This window comes from Mizuhopecten yessoensis, unplaced genomic scaffold (assembly GCF_002113885.1).
Source record: "Mizuhopecten yessoensis strain PY_sf001 unplaced genomic scaffold, ASM211388v2 scaffold8365, whole genome shotgun sequence".
Taxonomy (NCBI): Eukaryota; Metazoa; Mollusca; class Bivalvia; order Pectinida; family Pectinidae; genus Mizuhopecten; species Mizuhopecten yessoensis.
In genome coordinates this window covers 509,681-531,541 of record NW_018407511.1, presented here as the reverse complement: position 1 = coordinate 531,541, position 21,861 = coordinate 509,681, and the positions used below count along the sequence as shown (strand labels likewise).

The window sequence follows — 21,861 nt, the reverse complement described above, 5'->3', positions numbered from 1 at the left end:
TGCAATTAGAAGCAGCCAGAGTTGTATCTGGTCTACCCTCTGTCGCCTCTTGAGAGGCACTTTACTTTGAAAGCGGATTTGTAACTTTGAAATCTAGAACAGAAAAAAATAAACTGTCTACTTTTTATAAGATGCATAACAGATAAGTACCAGATTATATTTATAATTTGCTTCCTTTCAGAAGCAATGATCTTCGTCGTGATTTTCGTAACCCCGGTAACTATCAAATACCACGCTGTAGATTAGATATTCTTAAAAAATCATTTATTCCTTCTACAACAAATGGAATAGACTTGATAATTCTGTTAAAAATATCTCGTCATTTTCTACATTCAATATGAAAATGTCGCCTGTACCACGCGTTTACCGAAATATTTAAATGTCGGTAACCGATACCTCTCGGTTCTTTTAACAGGAATTAGACATAAATGTAGTGGTCTTAAACCTCACCTATCTGTCATTGCGATGATGGTAATGAAGATGCATATCATTATTTTTTTGTCTGTGCAGAATTTTTAAATCCTCGAATAAGATTATTAGATGCGCTTCTAAACATCGGTATTCAACCAGTCCCCCCACTGGATATTCTTATATGGGGAGATGCAGATCTTCCGTTCCAAACTAATGTCAACATCATACTTGCTGTACAATCATTTACAAAATCAACGAAGAGGTTGGAAATCAACTAGTGGACAACTAATGCAACCAGAACAGTTCCCCTCCTGTCCATTCTTTCAACCTTTCCCTCACTCCTTCCCTTTCTCATTGCTTTTTTTCTTATGTGAATTAGTAGACTGTCTATGTATATTTATGCTGAACTTTTTGTCATCACGTGTTATATCTTTAGTTACTGTGTGTTGCATTGTCGGAAGGGGGCCTAGTAAGTTGTCAGAACTTGTGCCCAATCCCTTTGATTGTTTTCTTTCAATAAAATATGCTTGAATGAATTTCTGGTCCCAATTTTCTCTTGACTTAGCAACAGTGTGGATTATACATCTCTGGAGACATTTTTCTTTTTCATGTGACGATAGAACTAGATACGCATGGGATATTTAATGGTTTCCCGTTAAATATCATATACCGTGACGTACCATGGCATATAAGTCATTTCTCCATTGATTCTATAAATTGGAAAATCAAGTTTTTCCTGGACAGGGGTTATTTAGGGATTGACCTTCATTTTGACTGCGTATACGGTAGTATGAACGCAGTTGGCAACGAACATATTCTATGGAGCGCGTAAGATCAATCCTTATATTTACATATTTTCCTACTATGATGATACACTCAGAATAAAGCTAACTCCAATACATTTGCTTTTATAATGGTACAAAACCTCCGTAACGTGCGTAAATCCAAACAAATGAACAGCCTACAGCCTGCGAGCAGCGATGGATCTCCAACGTTACCATTATGACCTCACAATGTAAATTACGTTATCAATTCCGTCTTTGCGTATTGCAGAGTTATCTTCTCTTGAGAGCAGGTATTGATTGTTACGTCATTGGTTTGTGTGAGAAAATTACGTCGTTTTCTCAAAAAATGATGACGTTACTTTCACTAACAAATGACGTAACAATCAATACCTGCTCTAAACTATGCAATACGCAAAGACGGAATAGGAAACAATGGTCTCCAATGAATCTCACTGCGTATACGGTAATGTATACGCAGTCATGGTTTACACAGCTTCAATGGGAGCGAATGTAAATATATTCATATATATTGCTGTGACGATAAAAAATTCTATCAAATGGATGATTGCTAATATTTCACTGGTAATAAATGTAGAGTATCAGAGACATATATTACATATCTCTGGAATATATGTCCCGAGATAATTATTTCAATTTTTCACAGCAAGTTCCTGTATATAACCAAGGCATTAGATTATCTAAGTCCTTGATATCACCAGAAGAAATATTGCGTTCATAGGGCTATGAACGCAAATTGATCCGCGTGGTTTTGAAGCTTCTCCTCCCGCCGCGAATAACGTAAGGCAACCGTTCGAAGCAAACATTTTTGTGACGTTAGGTTGTTCCAGCTATCTCGTTTGCACTAGGCCTAACACTTCATTATCGAAAACAAAAGGGAACATGTAGATCAATGATAACTACAATATTTTGAATGTAAATATATGCATTAAACATAATTTTTCAATGTTTATGCCGGTTTGAACGGAATTGAACATCGAAAATAAATTCTGTTCAATCCTTACGTATTTTGCTGCCTTTTTAGTTCCGTCTTAATTTTTGTTATGAGCGGTTCCACTAGATGAATTTTAACTGAATATCTATCTATCAATACTGCAGCACCAACATGCAACTATTAAGTATAAACTTGTTTTAAAAGAGACATCTTCAATACCCTCTAGGTTACTTATTATATAAGTACACACTATTTATTTCTACGATCAATATGTTTTATGGTATCTTTATCAGTTTCAGTTTTTAGCCAATATGTAGTGAAAAATATTTTGTGAAGCTTTCTATCTTTCCATGTTTCCGGTTTCTCTCGGTATTCGTGTGTGTGTGTGTGTGTGTGTGTGTGTGCTCGTTTCCACAACTGACCAGAGACTGACCATTTCCGTATTCAGACACGCCTACAATCGGATTTTTTTGCCGACCAGAACTCGCTTAATTTACGTTGACGTTAATTTCGCCTTGCCATCGGGAACTGGCACGTCCGGCATACCGGAATCGTGTTCTCCCATAATATTTTTGGGAAATTTGGAATAAAAACTAATGTTTAAACTTTTCCACGTATATATAAATAAAGTATGTTTGCAACCACCGAAAATACACATTGTGTAACCATAGCAGACCAAACCACAAATTTGAATTGCATTTTAAATCGATAGGGACACTGTGTACAGCGTTCGGAGAGATGATAATTAATTCACCGGAAGTAGCGAAGAAAATGTATGTGTGCGTGACGTCATTTTGCGACAGGAAGAGGTGTCCGATTTGGCAGACTGAAAATCGTGAATATCATCTTTTATTCCGTCGCCATCAAGACACATATTAATCAATCGTAAGTATATTCATTTAATACACCTAATGTAATAGATATGTGTATTTGAATGTAAAAGCTAGTTCGATTTGCATTGATAAAATTTTGACAGCTCTTCATGAGATCGATCGACTGAACTTAGCATTGTATATACAGTACAGAGTACAGTACTAAGTCACTACGTATTACGTATTACGTCGATATGAATTACATATTCATAAGTTGTATTATGTTCTAATTCGACCTTCGCAAACGAACATAAATCATTTATCATGAAAACGCCAACACTTGTATGGGAGGAAGCCTCTGTAGTTGCATATGTGTTACAAAGAAATCGACAGATCTTCTAAGTTCCTTCTGTGAAAACGAACACTCTCCAGCCTCGCCTCAATTATCTCCGTGGTTTCCCTATACCCTTGTAAATTGATGGAGATCTATCAGAATTTTCCCTCCATGAATGGGATCTGTAAATAAAATAAAACCCAACTGGGCAGTCACAATTTTCATAAACAGATGTTTGTGTTGGGAGGGTGTGTGCGCGTGTTTAAATGCGTGTTGTCGAATAGAACTACAAGGCTCAAATGCCGAGTACCCCAACCCTTTAGCCTTCTTCTCACCCATATCGCACCACTAGCACGTGCGACTACATGCATACGATTAGTTCTACCTCTATTCCGATACACCTGTCAACCAAGCATAGCCCCATCCCCTTCGCCCTACACGTGTCCCATATGTACTCAAAATAAAAACATATATTCTACAGTCAAATTGTTGTATCTGTAAACAATTAATGTAATTCTCATATAAAAATGGTATTAATGTCGTTGCAAGTGAGTTGTTGGAATATTATATAATTATAAAATCACAAAATAAGAACCAAAATAGGCCTTCATCATTATACTCTAGCAGAGGCGTAAATCTCCATAGGCTGTCTCTTATTATAGATGTCAAATTAAGCAAACCTTCAAAACTTTTACTGAATAATTAGATGCCAAAATCAAGCTCAAGTGATTACACAACACTAAATAAATCTTCTTGTATCTTATATCTACTATTCAAGTAATGAGTCTGAGTGTTCCTGCACATGTATGTTTACCCAGTCACCGACTTTAATCTGAGGACAAGGAGAGGGTATGAGAAATTTTTGCCACATTTAGTCCCTGGGATACATGGATATTTTAAAGATCACCTCCTCATAACCAGTATAAAGACGTCCTGTGCAAGAAGAGCAGAACAAGATCATAGAGGGGAGGTCCCTGGGTCATAACATGAAAACTGTTGATCATGACCATATATATACCTTTGCTAGACATGAAAAAACAAACACAACCATACTCTCAGAAATGGTTCCGGGGTCAGGTCTCTGTGCCATTGGACTCAGTCCAATGGTCATAATTTGGGAACAATTCAGATCCTCAACCTAAACCAAATATACAAAACTGCTGGGCAAGAGGAGACAGATACACTTAGCAAGTCATTTGGATCTTGCCAGTCCCTGAGGACTTGGTCCTTCAGCCATAACACAGAAATGGTTGAGATCATCACCACCCTATAATCCACCATGCTAACAGTATTAGCTCTGGAGTCTGGCATTAGTTCTACAGACTTGATTGCAATATTATTTTTAATGAGAATTTTGTTTGCCATGATTGCATCGCTATATATATGTATATCCTGGGAAATAATACAGGCCCTCTGTTCCTCTTGTATGCCTTTTTTCTTCTTAGTGTGACACATTGTGTTCTGTGTCATCCAGGGAAGGGAATCCCGGATGGTTTTGTACTGAGATTTTAGATGGTTTGGTTTAATTTTGTTTAACGTCCTATTAACAGCTAAGGTCATATAAGGACTTGCCTCCATGTGTGTAGTGTATATGCATGTTTGCGTGTGTGTATGCAGGAGACAGTTTATGTTGGTGTGCTTGAATATCAGAAAAATCTTCATTGAGTTCTGGACTAAATTATTGCCATATGCATAGGGTCTAAAGTGGCTGGACTTTCTTCAGGCTATGACACCTGACAGACATTTTGACAGGTAGATTCTGATGTCTGGTGTGGGACATCTATCTGTCAAAATATCTAAGTCTGGTGTCAGGACCAGAGCAAACTTGGGCTTATAGACCTAAAGTTTAAAAAAAAAATCATTGTTTGCCAAGAAAAAAAGAGTGCTCACTTAAAATATTTCATTGAAATTTTGAGCCCACTAAATGATCACAATATTTCCATTGAAGACATTAAGAAAATATGCGTTCAATCATTGTACAGTATGTTTGAGAAAATATAAATTTAATTTTTGGACTTTTTCCCGGACAGATGACTGACCGTGAAGCTGTAGATGATGTTCCTCCCGGTGGTGTCACAGGGTCGGGGAGTGCTGACGACATGCGACGAGAGCTTGCAGAGATACAGGCACAGTCTAACCAAGTCACTGATGATGTAAGATTTATTTTGCATACAATTCACTTGAGTCAAAATAATTGATTACAAAATATCCTAACATCACACAAACTCCCTCTACCAAATGGGATGAACTTGTCGTAACTATGTGAAATAGAAGTATTTAAATGCTCTGAATTTCAGTGTAATGACTAATTTTATATATATTAGTATTATGACCAGCTATTTTCTGCTTGTATTTATTAGTGAATTTGGGTTACACACGGCAGCACAACCTCACACAAGAATGAGTTCAATGCACAGAGGCACTTCACATGTTTGTATTAACACTCAATGTATTTTCCCTTCCTAACATGAGGTTCCCTCCCTTTGTAGACGTTTTGGAGACGAGCAAGTCTTATAAAATCTAAGGTGCCTATATAGCTAGCAATCATATGAGTATATATTGAACGAGTTTGAGAAAGACTTATAATTATGACCTCTTTCAATTAAATCACATTTTGAGCATATGTCAAAGAAGTTTGACAAAATCTTTCAACAAATCAATCGTTTAACACCATATTATGACAACAGAATGTCAATATCTATATCTGTCAGTGTAGGTGATTATTGCAGTGGGGTGCATCTTTTTTGATTGCTTGAGTGTCCTGCCAGGCAATACCTCAAGTAGGGGTCATTTGTGACTTACAAGGTCATTTGTGACTTACAAGGTCATTTGTGACTTACAAGTTTTGCAGTAACTTTTTCAGGCGAGACCTGAACATCATTAAATTCAAATTTTTAATGAGTGATTACTAAGAGATACAATGGGTTCTAAAAATGAAGACTCATCTTAAAGGAATATAATGTCCTTAAAATAACTGACAGAGTCATTGCCCTTCGTTCACTTTTGCTGCACAGGACTTTTGTCCATGTTCGCGTGACTTGATTGCATGCACTGTCTTGTTTAATGTACTGTACATGCTCAAAAGCATTCTGTCACTACAAACATCATTTTCAAGAAGAGAATGCTAGTATGCTGCTGCGACGATTTGGGGCTCAAATTAGCAATTCCTTAACTTATACACAATTAAAACCTGCCACTTACACACAAATAAAACCTGCCACAACTTGCCTGTTATGTACTGTAATGCTTCTGTTCAGCAATGTTGACTGAAAAAGAATATGCTTATCATTTTCTGTTCACTAACAGTGGTATAATGTTCTTTTCAAAAAAACTGTATGTATAGCAATGCTTTCAAAGTCACTTGTAATATATTTTCCTGAATGGTTCAATAACTGATAGGTAAGTTGTAAGTAGATCAAGTGGTTCTGTTATCCATCCAGTTGATTCAACACTGTGTTATGCTTTTATTTCATAAAGTACCCGAGCAAAATACAAACTACACAATGAAAGTATTTTGTCAATTTAAGAATGCATTTTCTAGAATTTTCCTTTGTCTTTTTCTGTGCATGTGGTTATAGACAGTATGCGTATGCGAGGGTATTTGTATTACATATACCTGTGTATGATTTTTCTGCATGGTCTATTGCTTAAAAGATGAAGAGGTGAGTAATACCAGCCTTCTGGGCCTCTTGTTAATGTGTGTTTGAAATTGGTGCTTAATAATTTCTGTTTTTTATGTTTCAGTCGCTGGAGAGTACGAGACGTATGATGCAAATGTGTGAGGAGGTAAGATGGCACCAATAACAAAACCTTGAACCCTTCTATATCATAACAATTAGGTAAAACTGACTGGTCAGCAATATCATCATACAAACAACTAGCTAAAACTGACCAGTCAGCAACACCATCATACAAACTAGCTTAAACTGATCAGTCAGCAACATCATCATACCAGCTAGCTTAAACTGACCAGTCAGCAACACCATCATACAAACTAGCTAAAAATGACCGGTCAGCAACACCATCATACAAACTAGCTAAAACTGACCAGTCAGCAACACCATCATACAAACTAGCTTAAACTGACCAATCAGCAACAACATCATACAAACAACTAGGTAAAACTGACCAGTCAGCAACATCATCATACAAACTAGTTTAAACTAACCAGTCAGCAACACCATCATACAAACTAGCTTAAACTGACCATTCAGCAACATCATCATACAAACAACTAGGTAAAACTGACCAGTCAGCAACATCATCATACAAACTAGCTTAAACTGACCAGTCAGCAATACCATCATACCAGCTAGCTAAAACTGACCAGTCAGCAACACCATCATACCAACTAGCTAAAACTGACCAGTCAGCAACACCATCATACAAACTAGTTTAAACTGACCAGTTTGCAACATCATCATACCAGCTAGCTTAAACTGACCAGTCGGCATCATCATCATACCAGCTAGGTAAAACTGACCAGTCAGCAACATCATCATACCAGCTATCTAAAACTGACCAGTCAGCAACATCGTCATACCAGCTAGCTAAAACTGACCAGTCAGCAACACCATCATACAAACTAGCTTAAACTGACCAGTCAGCAATACCATCATACCAGCTAGCTAAAACTGACCAGTCATCAACATCATCATACCAGCTAGCTAAAACTGATCAGTCAACAACATCATCATACCAGCTAGCTAAAATTGACCAGTGAGCAACATCATCATACCAGCTAGCTAAAACTGACCAGTCAACAACATCATCATACCAGCTAGCTAAAATTGACCAGTCAGCAACATCATCATACCAGCTAGCTAAAACTGACCAGTCAACAATCATCATATCAACTAGCTAAAACTGACCAGTCAGCAACATCATCATACCAGCTAGCTAAAACTGACCAGTCAACAACACAATCATACAAACTGCTGAATATCGTTCTTACTTATAAGGTTTCTTACATAACTAAGTAATTTTTATTTTTAGCTCACCTGGTCCAAAGATCCAGGGTGAGCTTATGCCATGCTGTGGTGACGGTTGTCTGTCACACTGTCAAATTGGGGGGCAGACCCTTTGGGAGCTATGCCATAATGCTTTAAGTGACTTTTCTTGGTAGGAACATCCTCATGGTCAGAAGTGATGATGAGAATTGTACAAACTAAAGAGATGTACCCCCAGGGGAGGGGCTAAGGGGTGGGTCAAAACGGAGTAGTTCAGCTATCTTTCTTTAGGTGACTTATCCCTTGCAACTATGAAATGGATATTTTGTATAAAGCTTTCACAGGTGGTAATGATTCAACACAATGGGTAATAATTGGCATATGGTTGAGATCCACACTATATGATAATACCTACTTACTAAGCTTGATAGCTCAGGGTTTGGTCTTTCCACTTAGTCCCTTGGTCATAACATGGAAGCCATTGAGATCGCCACAGTACCTCATGCCATATTATAATTTCTTGGCATGCAGAGATGAATATACTTATGCAAATACATATATGTATGGATATATATAATTATCTCCAGGAGTTATGACTTGGAAATAGTTGAGATCTCCACTTTAAACAAAAGAATTTACTCATGCTACCAAGATATGTGCCAAGGTTTTGCCCTGCCCCTGGATACTTATCCTCTGGGTCATAGCCCCTTTGGAATTAATCATAGTCCTTATTTAATGTTCTCAGCATTACATTTCTTTTGTCATACATGTGCCATATTTGACAGATTTTAGATTTGAAATAAAATTCCAGGTGAGTGATCTATGATCCTTTTTATTTTCATTTTTCTTTTTCAATATTTTCAGGTGTATATCTTCAACAACTGCTTAATTATCAATGACATCCCTAAAAGAATCTGATTGTAAACTTTGTAGTTATAAAACAACTATTTCAGTTAACTGGAAACCTTTTAATTAGTGATACTCTAATGGATCCCTACTTGAAGTTTTTCAAGATTGATAAACATCTTTAAATAATTTAACACAATTTTTTTTATCTGTTTTTATAATTTTATGGTACTTTGAAAATGAAGAGATAACATTCTTGAAAAGGTTTCTACAGAGTTTCATTTCTCCTGAAAGTCTCATTATGTTGATTAGCTAGGGAACATTGATACATGTAATAGTTTTGTGAACTTTGTGAGTCAAACAGCATGAGGGCGGTTGTATGTCTGGTATTGATTGCTGTGTTTTCTCTGCATGCCTTCTATAGAGTAAGGAGGCAGGCATCAATACCCTGGTCATGTTGGATGAGCAGGGAGGTAAGACAAAACTAAAATTTGGAATGCACCTGTGTCGTGATTTACCTTGTGTTTGTATCAGTATTTTAATTTTTATTACTTTCTTAGTTAGATGCAACATAATCGTAGACTTTTTTGAATATATTTATATTGTAACCATTACTGACTTTTGTTTTTCTTTGCATCCTCATCGGTGTCTTCTGTGTGTAATATAGAGTAAAGAGGTTGGCATCAAGACTTTGGTCATGCTGGATGAACAGGGAGGTATGGACCCGTTACTATAATATTGTATACATGTTCTATTTCTACCTAAACTCAGCTCTATACAAACATATACTGTAATAATGGGGCACGGAAAGGAAGTATATCAACTCTATGTAACATTAACTGCATTAATTAGTTTTGGAAAATACTGACCTTAAATTCGCTGTGTACTATAATACTAACAATACTAACTTTGATGTATGTCTGATATTTATTGTAAACACTTCAAGACTTGAAGCTTAACAATTACAGGATGTCAGTACTGTCACATACATCAGCATGTATACTAGCATTTGTCATAGTACATAACATACATTTTCGAATATATAAGTTATTTAGTAAGAAGGGGGGGGGGGGGGTACCCAAGTCTGTTGCCTCATGTCCCTTCACAACGCGTCCTGTCCCTTTCTTTCTCGTCATTTCCTGCTTCAGTGTCATGATTCTACCGACTATACTTAAATATAAAGAATACCTCTGTTGAGGTTATATTTCAGGGTCCCAAGGTCAATGCCAAGGTCACTTGTTATTTATAGGTCAACCACATGGCCAAGGGGCTAATTCATGTCTACAGACTTTTTGTAGTATTTGTGATGTAACAAACAATTTCATTGGTTAAATCTTTTGTGACTGTGAAACCAGGACATACCATCCAAAAACTGAATCATCAAAATTATGGATTGACAAACAACAATGTCAACACAAATTAAATTATCAATGACAAGGGGACAAAACTCCAAAACTTTGATGCTGTACTGAACAAATTGTAATTTGATAATAATTAAAAAGAAGAATTAAAAAATCTTTAAACTCTAGATCTTTCAGTATATTAATTGATGATTCCGATATTGTCAAGATATTTGTGTGTTTTTGTTAAAGGTTGACCACTGGGTATAGTGAGGCTGTCAGGTGTCGATGTGTTCCTTGTGTATCTGCATGCATTTTATTTCCTTATTTTACTTCCCATATGTTACCCCACACCTTTTTTCTCTCATGTGGAATACCTGCAAGATGTTACGATATCTTGCCCTCCTGTGGGTATCGGCCTAAACATATTTTCTTTGGTTATTACACTGTTCCGTTACACTTAGTGACAACAAAAATTACAATGTGACTTAATTACAATGTTTCACAGCGATTTCTGATCAACTCACGAAGCATGTGTTATTGTATAATTATGTAAAACACAATAGATCACTCAAACATTGTAGTCTATGTAGATTTTATCAAATTGCATGAGCCCTTTTTTTAAAAATCAGTCTTGATTATAAAGTATTTATGTAAATGTATTGAAAATATTTTGATGCAGCAGATAGTTATTGATTCCCCAGGATGAGTTGTTTGACTTGATACCTGTATGAGTGTGTTGTGTAGCACTCCATGTTCAATAGAACTGTATTACTTGTTCTCACTTGTCACACACTTAAATGTCTAGACTATCTTTCTTGTCAGACTCGAACACTTTTTCCTTGATACAGCAACTGCTATACCTCATCTGCTGTAAAGATTTTTAGCTTAACTCATTCACTCCTAAAATTTCATAATGAACTATTCCAACCTTTGAAATGGAAGAGTTCAAATGTGTCTTCAGGGGTGAATGAGTTAACAGATGTGCTAAATGAGCTTATGCCATGGGGATGTGTCCGTTGTCTGTCAATCCAATGTCAATTTTAAACTCACCAGGCCCAAAAGGCAATATTGCATGTAAAGTCTCTAACAGCTGTTTCTGAAAGTACAGAAAGTATCAAAATAAAACTTGATAAAACAAGATCAGTATAACCAAATATCATACAAGTGTACAGGCTGTCATTGACAAAACAAGTATTGTTATTTGAATTACCTAGGTTAATAAGAAATCTGATATGGCCACCATGATCTTGTTAGAATTTCAACCTCACAAACATAATAGGTGAGTGATGAAAATCTCATGGCCTTTTTTTTCTAAAGTTCTTGTTGGATATTTTGAAAGGAATGTGTATTTTGACAAAAAGAATCTAAAGTAGCCAAACTAACAAATGTTTATTGTAGGCAAGCTAACTGATGTTTGAAATGAACAAGCTAGCTGATATTTCTAATAGCCAAGCTAAATGATATTTCTAATAGCCAAGCTAACTGATATTTCTAATAGATAAGCTAACTGATATTTCTAATAGAAAATGCAAGCTAACTGATATTTCTAATAGCCAAGCTAACTGATATTTCTAATAGCCAAGCTAACTGATGTTTATGATAAACCCATGCAAGCTAACCTTTAGTAGCAAAGCTCACTGATGTTTATGCCAAGTTAAGTAATGTTTCTAGTAGCCAAGTTAAGTAATGTTTCTAGTAGCCAAGTTAAGTGATGTTTTTAGTAGCCAAGTTAAGTAATGTTTCTAGTAGCCAAGTTAAGTGATGTTTTTAGTAGCCAAGTTAAGTGATGTTTCTAGTAGCCAAGTTAAGTGGTGTTTATAGCAGCCAAGTTAAGTGATTGTTCTAGTAGCTAAATTGAGTGATTTTAGTAGCCAAATTGAGTGATTTTAGTAGCTAAGTTAAGTGATGTTTCTAGTAGCCAAGTTAAGTGATATTTTTAATAGCCAATCAACCATGTCTCTTGTAGTCTAGATAACTTATATCTGTGTAAGACACTTAGCTAACTGATGAGATTTACGGTTTACAGAACAGCTGGATAGGGTAGAGGAAGGCATGGATCAAATTAATAAAGACATGAAGGATGCTGAGAAAAATCTGGAGGGCATGGAGAAATGCTGTGGATTGTGTGTACTACCTTGGAAAAAGTAAGTGTATGATGTGTTACCGTGGAAACGGTATAAATCTGGCAGTTATATAAGTAACCAAGGAATTGGAAGTACATTCATTTGTTGTATTAATAATAGACTAGGAAAGCAGACGGTTGTGTTTACTGTATAAATAGCCTAGGCAAGCAGACGGTTGTGTTTACTGTATAAATACCCTAGGCAAGCAGACGGTTGTGTTTACTGTACAAATAGCCTAGGCAAGCAGACGGTTGTGTTTCCTGTATAAATAGCCTAGGCAAGCAGACGGTTGTGTTTACTGTATAAATCAATACATATACTGTGTGCATCCATTTTAGTTTACTTGGCCAACAAAGATCCATAGATATAATTAGGTCTGTAGATAAAAGGTGTTAACCCTTTCACCCCTATGTAACTTTAGTAGACTCTACCATGCATTGATCTAGATGAGTCCATTATGGTCTGCAGTGGTAAAAGGGTTAAGAATGAAATATTACAATAAGAGTATGCCTTGGATGCTTCCATCGCTCTGCTCCTTATTGATCTATATGTTACAGAGTAATGATATTTAGCGTATTGAAATATATTTGACCTTGACCTGAATTATTAAATATTTGGTTGTATTCGCCACTGTCATCAGTGTTGTGAACTTATTCGCTAGATTTCTGTTAAAGTAACCTCACAACGTAGTTAGGATGCATCAGATTTATTCATTATGAATGATAAAGATACAATACAAATCTAGGTGAAATTATGTACAATTAAACGGTACTTCTGACCGCTGATCAATATAAGTCAAATACTTGGTAGCGTGGATTGATATACAGCAAGTCAAAAGTGATCACCAAAACATACTGAGCTGGTCTGTAATGTAATCTACATTACAGTGAGTCTGCCTATTACATAAATATGTACTAGCTAAACATTAATATAGAATAGAAACAACATTTTATAATTAACCGACAAATGAATAGCTTAACGTTTATATTATTTATGGAAACCCTACGTAATAACAGTTTTTCTGACCACCAAAATCAAGTCCGATACAGGTCATCAGAAAATCAGAAAGATTTGACACAAGTTATAACATTTACTGTTATTAAACTAATAAAATACTAAACACAATTTCTGAAGTGATTTGACAGACTGTTCACGTTATGTGACTAAATCTGTATACAAACATATTTATCTGAAATATATGATAGAACTTAACTAATGTTATTTTCCGTGAAAGTATCCAATTCAGGACCATTGTTAACGGTTATAGATAATTAGACGCTATAAAAAACCTAGCTGTTAAAAAGTTTACTTAACACGAGTTGTCAAACAAGGCGGTTTTACAGTCAACCAACTTCTCTCAATATGTAATGCTATAAGTAAAAATTTAGGTGAATGTAAAGTTTTAGATTTATCTTTCTTGACATAAGCAACACTTTTGATAGGGTTTGGCATAGAGGATTATTGTATAAACTGAAAAAAATATAGTATCTTGGGTAATATCTATAATTGGTTTGAAAATTATCCAACTAATAGATCTCAAAAAGTAATATTTGAAAGTTACAGTTCTAGTCTTAAACATATTACAGCAGGTGTTCCCAAAGGTTCAGTTTTAGGTCCTTTTTACGGAGGCGTTTATAACCTGCCGTATTGAGATCACCTATTGGACGTGACGACAGTAATTTTTTCCAGCGGAAGTACCGAATTTGCAACATCTGGTGGTAACCTCCGTTACTGAAAATGCTAGTGAGACGACTTTTGTAGCACTTCGTTCATAGTATATGTAAGAAAAACTAACTTACTCGAATATCCTGATGATGTTAGTTTTTCAATAACAATAAGAATATTGACTTTAAAATCTTATTCCCTCCATCGATTTTTCAACATTTATCAAATTATAAAAAAAATAATGTTTGAAGGGAGAAAACTATGAGATAGTACACATAGTTAAATATGAGGACAAACGTTTCCCTACAAGAAAAATAGTTCCCATAACAGCGAAGCACAAGTATTGGATGAGTCCTACTTGTATTTATTAACAAGTGTTTGGGCCAGAGTGGGATCAGACTGGAAGGGGAGTGGGGGGTATTAGTCAGCCATCCTGGCGACAGTTCCATTTGAAAATTATCTGAAGTTCCAGTGTTTGATAAGCGGATAACTTTGATGGTTAATAGTTCTAAGTTTCAAAAACAAGTACTTGCTGTTGAATGTGTATCAATAATTGCGCTGGCATCTATAATTGCTTTATTTCAAATTTCACCTTTTACATTTCATTATTTTCCAATTATGTCCAAATATCTGACTAACGCCTCCTCATCAGTACTAACAGTACTTCAATTTTTTTCTTTTATTTATAAATGATATAATTTGTGAAGTTTCTTCTAATATAAAGCTATTTGCAGATGATACATCTCTCTATGTAATTGTAGATAATGATCCAATATCAGCTAGTGAATGATGATCTTGAATCAATTAATAATTGGGCTAATGAATGGTAAATTAATTTTAACTCTAAAAAACAGTAGGGCTTACTGTTTCCAAAAAAACACATTCACCATCCACTTATCACTTTTAATTATCATATGATAACTAATAGTTAATCTCATAAGCACTGAGGTCTAAATTTTAATAAATCCGGAACATGGAACAGTCTAAATTTCACAAATTACAAGTTAGAACAAACAATAACAGTCTCATACTGATGTGCAAAATTATTAACAATATGACTCCAGATCAAAGATACTTTAAAATACCATTTGCTAGAAAAAATATCTTTCAAAATAGTTTTCTTCCTTGCACAATGAATAAATGGAATCGGTTAAATAAGGAAATAACTGAATCACTCTCTTTGTCTAGATTTAAACGTAAATTAGGTAAAATGTCATCCTCCTTCGATGACGATGTAATTGATATGTTTAAATATTGCCAGCCTCGTAAACTTAATGTTATTTTATGCCAGCTTAGTAAAGCATAGGAGGTAAGTAATCTTAACTATGATAAGCATTGTGATCACTACATTGATAACTCTCAATGGACCTGTATGGGCATCAATCTGAGGATGTTCTTCATCCGTTCTTGTCCTCTCTATAATCATCTACATCATCAGCTATTTTTGATATATAACAGAATTGTCCACATTTCAGCTAATATGTTAACTAAAGGAAGTCATTTACTTGCCATTGATGATAATCAACTCATACTAGATAATGTATCTACGTACATCCTCCTCGAACCTGTATGGTGAACTTTGCTAGCTGTCTTTCTTCCTCTCGAATCTTTTGACGCAGCTCCCGAATTTCTCCTCTTGTTCTTTTCGTTTCCACTTCTCTGTCTTGAGTTCTCTCTCTTGCTTGTCTATCTTGCTCTGTAGCTGTTGTTCTTTTTCTTCCCTTTGGTAAATCCCTGCAGTATCATCGCATAACTCTAGCATGTCATCCATCAATTGGTCATTGCATGGAGCGGGGGTGTCTGCTACCATCACTTTCTCCTCTGGTTTACTTTCTTTACTTATCCTTACAGCCTTGCCCAATTCCATTCTATATGGCCGTCTGCTCTTCTGGAAGTAGTCGACTTCCCTGCATATTGAAGATTTCTTCTTGGCCTCCAGGTGAGGAAGATACCCCTTACAAAGTCGCACCAGGTCATTCCTTGTCAAGGTTACGAACTGGCACAAATTAAACTGCATCTGAAGGGCGCCTCACCTCCTCTATGGTTCTATATGTTGGACGATAAAGTGTAGAATTGCACTGTTTTTCTTTGAAGAAGTAAATTTAAAGTTGGAACATGAGTAGTGCGTAGCCATCCTGCAATATATAAAATCATGCAACAGTTCCACTTTTATGAATTTGGTAGCCCATTTAGGCCTTTCTCCTTCATATTTCTTGAGTCTATTAAAATGAATATTTTCCTGTCACCTTCTGTTCTGTATAGAGTACACGTCACTGGGCTCAATACTTTGGTGATGACATATAGTCCTGACCATGCTGACTTAAACTTTTTTATGGATTGGTTTCAATTTGTACACTAAATCTCCCTCCCAAAACATTTGTTCCGCTATCATAGTTTTGTTTTTGCAGCTGAGTACATGTACATTCCCCAATTTCTCGCGAGCAATGCGATACATTTTGTCCAGGTTTTCTTTAAGGTTCTCCACATATTCTGTAGGCAAATAATGTATTGGTTCCTCTGGCTTCGGAAAAATTATATCCAGGGGGTATTAACCTCTCTTCCGAACATCATGACATTTGGACTGAAACCAGTTGCTTGGTGTTTGGTTCTCCGATAGACTGCCATAAGTAATTCAATATTTTGATCCCAATCCTTCGGATTTTCACACAGGAAGCTTTAATCATCTTAGCCAGTGTCTGGTTGAAACGCTCTATTATCCTATAGGATGCTGGGTGATAGGGTGTAGTTCTTGTCTTTGAATTCTGCAGTAATTGACAGACTTCTTTGAATAAGCAACTGTCAAAATTGATTCCTTGGTCGGTATGAATTTTCAGTGGAGTACCATAGTGTGAGGTAAAGTCTTTAACCAGTTTCTCTGCCACTTTCTCGGCGGTTCGATGAGGCAATGGATACGCCTCCACCCACCCACCTTGTAAAATGGTCACCAATGAGCAATATGTTCTGATTCTGGCTCCTAGTACGAGGCAATGGACCAATAACATCTAGTGCTATCCTGTCTAGTGGATATCCTACTGGGTAATCTTAAATCAGTGCATTCTTTTTAGAAGTCAACGATTTCCAACGATTGCAGCTTTCGCACTGTAAAATATGTAGTTTAATAGTATCTCCCATTTTGTACCAATAGAACTTCTCCTTTATCTTTTCAGTAGTCCACTGTATTCCTGGATGTACAGCTAAGGTATAGAGTTATAACATTTAAGCAGCACTTCCTTCTGTAATATCTTTGGTACTAACAGTTGTACTTTATCCTGTTCTGGTGCATTGGATCTTTAGACCACATACAGAACTCTATCCTTGCAAACAAGGTTACTCTAGTTTAGCCAGAACTTCCTGACTGTCGGACTTAACTTGGCCATCTCATCTCGAGTTGGAAGAGTTCCTTGTTTGCACCAGTCATGAAGTGTTCTAAGATCGCTGTCTTCTTTTTTGGAAGTTTACAAGATCCCTGGAGGAATATCCATCCATCCACAAACTCTTCTGTTTCATTGGTTTCTTAGGTGTCCTTGTTACACTTCTGACCTTGCTACCAAGAGGAATGACATCCACCTTAAATCTCTTCCATTGGTCCTCGAGTAACTGACATGTATTGTGGCCGTCGGACACAGTCCTTCCCAGTTTAAGGAGTTGTTTTTCCCAGATATCCTACAATCCTTGTTATCATTTTGCTTGTCCTTTAGCAACGGACAACCTTTCCGGTAGTGCCCCTCCTCGTGACAACCAAAGCGTACATTGCTCTGAATTGTAGTCATCTTGTAATTGTTGTATCTTCGACGAGTGTTCTTTCCGTCAGAAATCATATCATTGATTTCCTTAATGTCCTTGGATATCTTCTCATTCAAGTTCCTTTTAAACTGTTGAAGTCTCTCTTCAGTGACATATTTACTATGGCCCATCCTTCTGACGTCTGAAGTATCTCTTCAGTGACATATTTACTATGTCCCATCCTTCTGACGTCTGAAGTATCTCTTCAGTGACATATTTACTATTGCCCATCCTTCTGACGTCTGAAGTATCTCTTCAGTGACATATTTACTATGGGCCATCCTTCTGACGTCTTAAGTCTCTCTTCAGTGACATATTTACTTTGGCTCGTCCTTCTGACGTCTGAAGTCTACCTTCAGTGACATATTTACTATTGCCCATCCTTCTGACGTCTGAAGTATCTCTTCAGTGACATATTTACTATGGCCCATCCTTCGGACGTCTGAAGTCTCCCTTCAGTGACACATTTACTATGGCCCATCCTTCTGAAGTCTGAAGTCTCTCTTCAGTGACATATTTCCTATGGCCCATCCTTCTGACGTCTGAAGTATCTCTTCAGTGACATATTTACTTTGGCTCGTCCTTCTGACGTCTGAAGTCTACCTTCAGTGACATATTTACTATGTCCCATCCTTCTGACGTCTGAATTCTCTCTTCAGTGACATATTTACTATGTCCCATCCTTCTGACGTCTGAAGTATCTCTTCAGTGACATATTTACTATGTCCCATCCTTCTGACGTCTGAACTCTCTCTTCAGTGACATATTTACTATGGCCCATCCTTCTGGCGTCTAGACATTCCTGTTCCTCGGTTGCGAGTGACACCTCTCTCGTGTGATTGTTCTTTTTCACTGTAGACTTGCAGAAAGAAAAAAAATGTTAGTAAGTTAATACTAGCTTCTTCGAGGTTCCTCTGTTAAAACAACATACAAAATGCTGGAGTCTGAGATACCATTCAGCATGTATTTCATACACAGGTCATCATATAGTGCTCGGTTTATACTAGGGAAGGCTTTCCTGACCATATTCTCAATTCTTGATGAATTCGGTGCCAAGGATTCCTCATTCCTCATACGGGCATTTTGTAAATTTTTTTGTAGATTGGGTCAATGAGAGGTAGTACATAACCCCGATCCATTTCTTTACAAAATTGACTAAGGTCTGCCCTCGCATATGCTTGTAATCTCGTGAAAATGCCTCGTCCCTCACATATAACAACAGTTCTAAGCACTGCCTGAATTCATCCCATCCAAACCTTGCTGCTACCTAGTTGAATGGTACAATGAATGCCTGCCAGTCTCCCTTGCCGTTGAAAAAAGAAAGCTTGGTGTCGCGCTCATTTCCACCTCTGCAGGAGGATGACGAAGACCTGACAGTGATTTGTCTATCTAAGCCTTGATTGTTCTGGGGATAGTCGCTGGAATAATGACCTGACAGTGATTTGTCTATCTAAGCCTTGACTGTTCTGGGGATAGTCGCTGGAATAATGACCTGACAGAGATTTGTCTATCTAAGCCTGGATTGTTCTGGGGATAGTCGCTGGAATAATAGGTTGGCAGAGCATTGGTTCTGTTGTCCCTGTTGGATGCCTCCGGTCTGTACTGTGGTGCATTTTTAAAAATGTCCTGGTGCCTGTCCATTTGAGGCGGTCTTCTGTATGACTTGTCGTAAGATTGGTGTCCTTTGCAGAATTCATGAGATGTCCCATTACAGAATTCGGGGTTTGCTCCATAACGGAACTCATGAGATGTCCCATTACGGAATTCGGGGTTTGCTCCCTTAAGGAACTCGGGATGTATTCCATAACGAGTATCATGTGGTGCCCCATTACAGGACTGTACTCCAGTCCTGCATCTATTGTAGTTTGGAATTCATCAACAAGACTCCAACGACCACTGTTTTGGTTTTCTGGTGGCAATCTTGTAACCTGCCTGTCATCTTGAGTTCCATTTATTATTGGAGGGTGTCTACTTCCATGACGCTCGGGATTGGAGATTCACATATCGCATTGCTTTGCAGAGAATTTGATTCATGCACTCTTCCGTGAATCATCAATCTTCCCCTCCCATTTAAATCGTTGGTAGCTTCCTATACTAGCACCAATAAAAAATTACCAAAAGGTCACCGATGTTAGATGTGAGGCGAATAGTAAGTGAGCAAAGCAGGCCCTTTCGGCCCCTTGTTTTATATAATATATTTTGGAAAACTAATGCCTGTCAATATTTTGTATTTGTTTCAGAACAAAAAATTTCGAAAAAGGAGGTGAATATGCAAATATTTGGAAGTCCTCTGAAGATGGCAAGGTGAACACAGATGGTCCACGTATGATTGTGGATTCAAGGAATGGGGCCGGGCCCCAAGGAACCTTTCTTCCAGTGTTAGTATAACTTAAAGGCATCCAGAGTCATGTCAAGGGTCTCTAGACTGGTTTTGTATAAGACTTCAGAAAAGTTTAGGTTTATTAATGCAAATGTAAAGTGTTTTGTTTGAAGAAAAGCGTTTGAGTTCAGATGCATGAAGATTGTTTTAACAAGTTGAAGAGTATATAATCTAAGAAAGCTTACAGGGTTTACAGAGAATACTTGAAAAAACAATATGCATTGTTGACTATTTGATGTTGATAGTTTCCCCAAAAGACATATTGCAGTGGCTTTTGATGAAATATTTACTTATCAATATACAACTTGTGCCGTTTGATGTAGAATTACAAAAGATGCTCGTGAGGACGAAATGGAGCAGAACTTGACAGAAGTCAGTGGCATGCTGGGTAATCTAAGGAATATGGCTGTAGACATGGGCAGTGAGATCACCTCACAGAACCGACAAGTGGAAAGAATCCAGTCAAAGGTATGTGATGTTCCCATCTCCTCACCTCTCCCTATGTAATACTACTGTATTGACTCCAGATCTGCCTCAGTTACAAGTCCACACCCTCATCTGTACATCTCTTTTGAGGTCACCTGAGACAAAGTGTTAAAAAGATACATTTTACAACAACTGAAACAACAACTGACAATTGGTCGAGCGTCTGTCTAGAGTTCCGAGGGTCCAGTCTGGCTGTGAATTTTTCCGCCCCTAATACAATTTGTGAAGCATTGTTCATTCCTTACTAAAACATGATTGTAGTTACTGTGTATAATGTAAGTTTGTTGACAACATTTGTATAAAAGAGAGTTTTCTCACATTTTAGAATTCGGCCTACGTAAACATTGATATTAAATATTTACTGTATAGAAAATCTGTTTAACAATTGCCTAATATTTCATTTCAGGCTTCATCGAACGAAGTGAGAATTTGCGAGGCTAACAAGAGGGCTACGAAGATCTTGAAGGAGACTTAATCCTGTATTCATCAGCTCCAGTTTTCATTTGTAGGCAGCTTTATGTCTTAGACCCTCTCCTCTCTCAATATGTAGTCTCCTTATCCAATTTTCTCGCCTGGTATCATTTCGTGTTTTCCGCTATATAAAGTAGTACTCCAACTAACCAATTTATACTGTAGATGCTTTATTAAATGAATTTGAATACCCTAATGTTAGAAGTTCAGCTCTACATTGGAAATGTACCATGAACAAGTTTGATATCCACTTTTAACCAAATATTTAAATTTCCGTAGAGTAAAACTTTTGTTGTATATTCCCATATAAACTGTACTATTGTAGTATACTTCTCTAAACTGTTTCATGATCAGCTGTTAATTTACCCAGAAATATTGTCACATGACAGTGTGTGTGATCAGCTGTTAATTTACCCAGAAATATTGTCACATGACAGTGTGTGTGATCAGCTGTTAATTTACCCAGAAATATTGTCACATGACAGTGTGTGTGATCAGCTGTTAATTTACCCAGAAATATT

The 21,861-nt window shown here is 36.8% G+C and overlaps 1 protein-coding gene across 4 annotated transcripts in view; it reads left to right on the top strand.

Moving 5' to 3' along the window:
- Nucleotides 1-2,908: 2,908 nt before the first annotated feature.
- The window catches only part of LOC110455751 (synaptosomal-associated protein 25-like), a 23,916-nt gene continuing 4,963 nt past the window's right edge, over nt 2,909-21,861 (top strand). The window contains exons 1-9 of one of the 4 annotated variants that reach the window (XM_021506098.1): nt 2,909-3,033; nt 5,325-5,447; nt 7,039-7,080; nt 9,514-9,562; nt 12,459-12,576; nt 15,512-15,529; nt 20,244-20,381; nt 20,707-20,851; nt 21,276-21,374. In XM_021506098.1, the coding sequence (XP_021361773.1) occupies nt 5,325-5,447; nt 7,039-7,080; nt 9,514-9,562; nt 12,459-12,576; nt 15,512-15,529; nt 20,244-20,381; nt 20,707-20,851; nt 21,276-21,344 (702 nt within the window). In that variant the 5' untranslated portion in view covers nt 2,909-3,033 and the 3' untranslated portion in view covers nt 21,345-21,374. Of the gene's footprint in view, nt 3,034-5,324; nt 5,448-7,038; nt 7,081-9,513; nt 9,563-9,756; nt 9,806-12,458; nt 12,577-15,511; nt 15,530-20,243; nt 20,382-20,706; nt 20,852-21,275; nt 21,375-21,861 lie in introns of all 4 variants that reach the window. The other 3 variants (XM_021506097.1, XM_021506099.1, XM_021506100.1) reach the window with 3 other exon arrangements.